We start from the raw sequence: 4779 nt of genomic DNA on the forward strand, positions 1-4779 counted from the left end.
TTGTTATGCACGTTTTACACTTTCTAAACCTATGTTTAAGTACTTTTGTAAACCATTGGAGGCTGATTATCTTTGGATCTTAAGAAAACCACCAAAAACCTCTTGGAAAGTCCATCTCTTTGATTCAATTGATCATTTTTGTTATTGCAATCCTGTTGTTTTCATATTGATTCTTTGTATTTCTCTACATGATTAATCTATTGGATTTAAGAGGAATCATGGAAATTAGTGAGTAATCACCTTTTGAATTCATGGGTTAGGGAGATTAAGGGTGATTAGATTAGAGGTAGGATGTTTTAGTGTAGATCATTCTTGGTCCTTGCTAGTAGAGTATTCATAATGCATCTTCTGAGTTGGCCTCTCAAAAGTTGATCTTTAGGCATTTTCCACCCAAAAGGTGTTTGATGAAATGTCTGAGACAACTCTTCTAAGCTTTTAGCATATTTTACCAAAGACATTTGTTGCTAGAGGTGCTAAGATAGCCATTAGACTTGTTAGTAATGATTGCTTTCATATTATTCAACCAAAGACATTTGATGTTTGAAATGTGTTAGTAAATGAACATTCATCTAGACATAGAGCTTGTTTAGAACTGTGTCTAAGCTTAAGGTTGATAGTTTGATTGTTTGTTTGCCATCCTTAGTTCGAAACTTGATCACCCAAGATCTAATCCCTATGCACATGAGTTATCTTTTCCCTTAGTCAAAAAAATTACTTCATTTATCGCTTTTATTATTCTGCAACTGCATTAGCATTAATTATTAGTCTAGAAATCTTTTAAATCACCGGTTGCACTTAGATTAATTGAGTACTTGCATTCTCAGTGCTTTGAAATCCTTTAGAATTGGTTCGACAATCTTTTATACTACATCATTTGTCTTATGAGTTTTGAAAACTTCTAACATCAAATATTTGGGTAATAGTTTTATTATTAATATTATCCTATCAAAAAAATCAAGATTCGCTAATCATTAATAAAGAAAAAAATCAAAAAGAAGATTTTATACCATTAATATAAAAAAAATATATGCGTTTTGGAAATAAAAACAAGAGTAATCTAGAAGACGTGACTACCAAAGCCACCACCTGTTCTGTCTTCTTCGCATGGCTTTTTAAGTCAAAATCATTTCTCTCCTCCTCTTCATTCTACTAATCATCCTCGAGATAAAACTTGTAACAACCCAACAACAGCTAATGGATCCTCCCTTCGACCACTCACACCACCACCACCATCACCACCACCAACGCGACGACAACGAAGATGATCGTCAATCCTTCGGCGCACCACCACCGCCACGCAACAACTTCGCCGATGCTCCTCCACCCCCTGGTCTTTACCACTCACAGCCTCATCTCGATCCCTACGCGCCTCCTCCCCCAGTGCCGTCGTCTTACGGATCAGAACCTCAATACAACCCTTACGCTCCTCCTCCGCCTTACTTCGAAGCTCCGGCACCACCGCCTCCGTTCGGTCACGTGAGCCATGTCAGCCACCACACTTCCGAAGAACCAGACCACCACCGTTACGGAGCTTACCCGCCGCATAATTCGTCCTTGGAAAGCTACGGAGACAGCACCGGCGTCGTGCACGTGTCCCACCATAGCTCACATCAAACCGACATGCCTTCTGGTTTCCACCACCTCCCTGATGATGAGAACCGTCTTCCTGATAATCTCGCCGGACTCGCGGGTAGACAAACGGTGAAGGTGTATTCCAAAGCAGAGCCTAACTATTATCTGACGATCAGAGACGGTAAGGTCATTCTCGCCCCAGCCGATCCTTCTGATGAAGCTCAGGTATTATTATTACATCATCTCTCTCTCTCTCACAGAAAGATCCATACTTTATGCTTCCTCTGTTTTGCTTCCTTGTCCGAACATGTAATTATAACAATTTTAGTTCTTATAAGATTGAATCTTGTTAATTAGAAACAGAGGTTTTGCTTTTTCTTTTTTTTTTTGAAACACAGACAGAGGCTTTACTTAGAATTAGTTTTGTGGTAATGGTTTACAATGTGCAGCACTGGTACAAAGACGAGAAGTACAGCACTCGTGTGAAAGACGCAGAGGGCCATCCTTGCTTCTCTCTTGTAAACAAGGCCACTGGTGAAGCCGTGAAGCATTCTGTTGGAGCTACACAACCTGTAAGGACTTTCCTTGGACGAGAGTCTTTTTGGTCAATGCTGTTTATAACTTTAGTGGTGTTTGCAGGTGAATCTAGTCAGATATGATCCTGATACTCTCGATGAGTCTGTGCTGTGGACTCAGAGCAAGGATTTGGGTGATGGGTATCGAACGATAAGGATGGTAAACAATGTGGGGTTGAATGTTGATGCGTTTCATGGTGACAGCAAATCTGGTGGTGTCCGTGATGGCACAACTATTGTCCTCTGGGACTGGAACAAAGGAGATAACCAGCTTTGGAAGATCTTCCCTTTCTGTAAGCTTTCTTATTAACCTTCTCTGCTTGGTTTTAAATTTTGCTTTTCTTGGATTAAACTAGAGACCAAGTGTTGACATGACTTTGACACCATGGTTATTAGATAGATGAGTATTGTAAGTTTTTAATTGAATGTTGTAACTGCAGGAAATTTGGCGGGTGGGAGTGGTAAAAAGTGGTATGTGTGTTAATGAATAAAGAAAATAAACAAAACTTCGTTTTGTTCATTGTTGTGGTGTCTGTAAGACTTGAGTTTGTAACATTGTGATCTGTAGTCTGTTTTAAATCATATCTTAAAAGTATGCAATATTACATATGTGGTTTATGTATTTTATCATCTTTTTATATCTTTTCTTAATTTCTAAAAATATTTTTTCTAATCTTTTTTTATTTGGTTGTTGAAAAGATCCACAGATTTTTATTCGAATCATGTTTGATAATGTATTTTAGCGAGACTTGAGCACACGTTTATCTGATTTCTGATCACAGCTGTGTTCTTTGTTTGGCCCCATCAACTATAATGTATCAACAACACAATCAACTTGCGATCATCATTAAGTTTGACAAATCATCTAGTTTTTAATGTTCTTGATGGTTGGGCAGACCATCACGGCACCTGCAAGCTTGAGCTCTCCACACGTGTTAGACAATGAAGTAAGATATTGGTATAACTAGTATATTGGTAGACCAAACCCAAATTAAATGATATATTGTTTCTAGCGGTTTCAAATGCTAATATTTCTTTCGTTACTATTGGGTTAATGTTACTGAAAATAGTAATCATACAAATGTTGTATTTATCAAAATTGATTTTCTTCTTTCATATATGCAAAATGTTGAGAAAACAATGATTTAGGATTATAGAGAATATTATTTAAAGTGATACTTTGGTAGATATTGTAATTTATCAAGGTTAAGTTATGATTAAAATGATAGAACATCTGTTTGGTTAACCAACTCAAACAAACTAAGCATTTAGATTTTTTTTTTTGGACAAACTAAGCATTTAGAGTTTATTTTTTGGACAAACTAAGCATTTAGATTTAAAGTTTATTTTTTCCAACGTAAGATAAAGAGTCTGCATAGGCTTCATAGGCCTCAACTCAAGGTTAAGTTATGTTTCTCCTTTTAAGCCGTGGTGCTTGAGTTTGGAGTCTTCATAGGCCTCACCGATCCTTCAACGTTTTCTGCTCTAGCATCAGACAATTCAACGGCCACGATCGCAACTTCGTTCAGATTGGTTTCATTTGTTGGTTGATTCTCTGTAGATATGAGTTTTGGCAAATCCGTTTTCTTTGAATCGTGATACATCATGTATAGTATCATTTGAGCTATACCGAACAAAAATCCAAGAATGTTTGGCATCTGAAGACAAAACAATAGAGTATAATTAGTATATAGTAATGTTAAAATAATGTAATATAATGAGATATATTTACAGCAATGAACTTGTCCTCGATAAGAAGTCCATAAAAGAACCACATGACGGCGTTAAGAGTGAGAGACAAGGAGAGAAGAAGCGGCATGTATTCCACACTCTTTGTCCTTATCACCTTCCTCTACAAACATGTAACATGTAACACGTTACACGTCGGTTTTTCAATTTCCAAATCACAATATAAATGACAAGATGTTTGAAGATGGTGATGATGGATCACCATAACGCTTAAGGGAGAAGCAAAGACGGCGAGACTGTAAGCAGCACAAACCCATCCAACCGTTGAGACTCGGTGTTGTTTTGGAATCAAAAGATCAACGAGAAGAATCAAGAGACCAAGTCCACCTATGTTGCATATCAATATCAACTTCAACGTGAATATCTGCCATGGTACATCCACATTAGTTAGGTACTTAGGTATACAGAATATCGCAAATCAACATTAGTCCACCAACGTGTATATGATTTACAAACCCTGGCCTCTCTTGGTGCGTAAATGATATAGAGAAACAAGTAGGAGATTTCAATGAAACATCCAAAGGTGTTGATGCTAATGATGAGATAGGCATGTGTCTTCATTATTCCGTAGAAGAGAAGAAGAGCTGCACTTGCAAGTGCACATATGTATGGTATCGACTGAAACCCTTTTGATGATTTCTTCTTGTATATCCCATAGAACGTTGGCCTGTATAATCATATATATATTTATACGTACCTTTTAGATAAATTATATATATATGGTTGAGAAAGAAAAAAAAGATGAATTATATATACTACAAATTCACAAGTACGTGTCTTACACTGGAGACAAGAAAACCCCGAAAGACACAATGTTGCCTGCAAGCAAAAGCCAAAGTCATGAGACATTTGTGTGTATATATGTTCATATAAGCAAAATGGT

The 4779-nt window shown here is 37.1% G+C and overlaps 2 protein-coding genes across 2 annotated transcripts in view; one reads left to right on the forward strand and one right to left on the reverse strand.

The window, feature by feature from the left end:
• The first annotated feature begins 1063 nt into the window (after positions 1 to 1063).
• LOC106328630 (protein HOMOLOG OF MAMMALIAN LYST-INTERACTING PROTEIN 5) lies at positions 1064 to 2791 on the forward strand. Its single transcript, XM_013767111.1, has 4 exons — positions 1064 to 1797; positions 2022 to 2144; positions 2212 to 2440; positions 2588 to 2791. Coding segments are annotated over exons 1-4 (957 nt in total). The 5' UTR covers positions 1064 to 1194; the 3' UTR covers positions 2590 to 2791.
• A 623-nt stretch (positions 2792 to 3414) lies between these two features.
• Positions 3415 to 4779, reverse strand: part of LOC106333373 (bidirectional sugar transporter SWEET9) — a 1668-nt gene continuing 303 nt past the window's right edge. Inside the window, exons 2-6 of the mRNA XM_013771827.1 lie at positions 4679 to 4715; positions 4353 to 4563; positions 4099 to 4260; positions 3880 to 3999; positions 3415 to 3805 (exon numbers count right to left, since the gene is read on the reverse strand). Coding sequence (XP_013627281.1) covers positions 3569 to 3805; positions 3880 to 3999; positions 4099 to 4260; positions 4353 to 4563; positions 4679 to 4715 — 767 coding nt within the window. The 3' untranslated portion in view covers positions 3415 to 3568. The remainder of the gene's footprint in view (positions 3806 to 3879; positions 4000 to 4098; positions 4261 to 4352; positions 4564 to 4678; positions 4716 to 4779) is intronic.

Source organism: Brassica oleracea, chromosome C3, assembly GCF_000695525.1.
Source record: "Brassica oleracea var. oleracea cultivar TO1000 chromosome C3, BOL, whole genome shotgun sequence".
In the NCBI taxonomy this organism is placed as follows: domain Eukaryota; kingdom Viridiplantae; phylum Streptophyta; class Magnoliopsida; order Brassicales; family Brassicaceae; genus Brassica; species Brassica oleracea.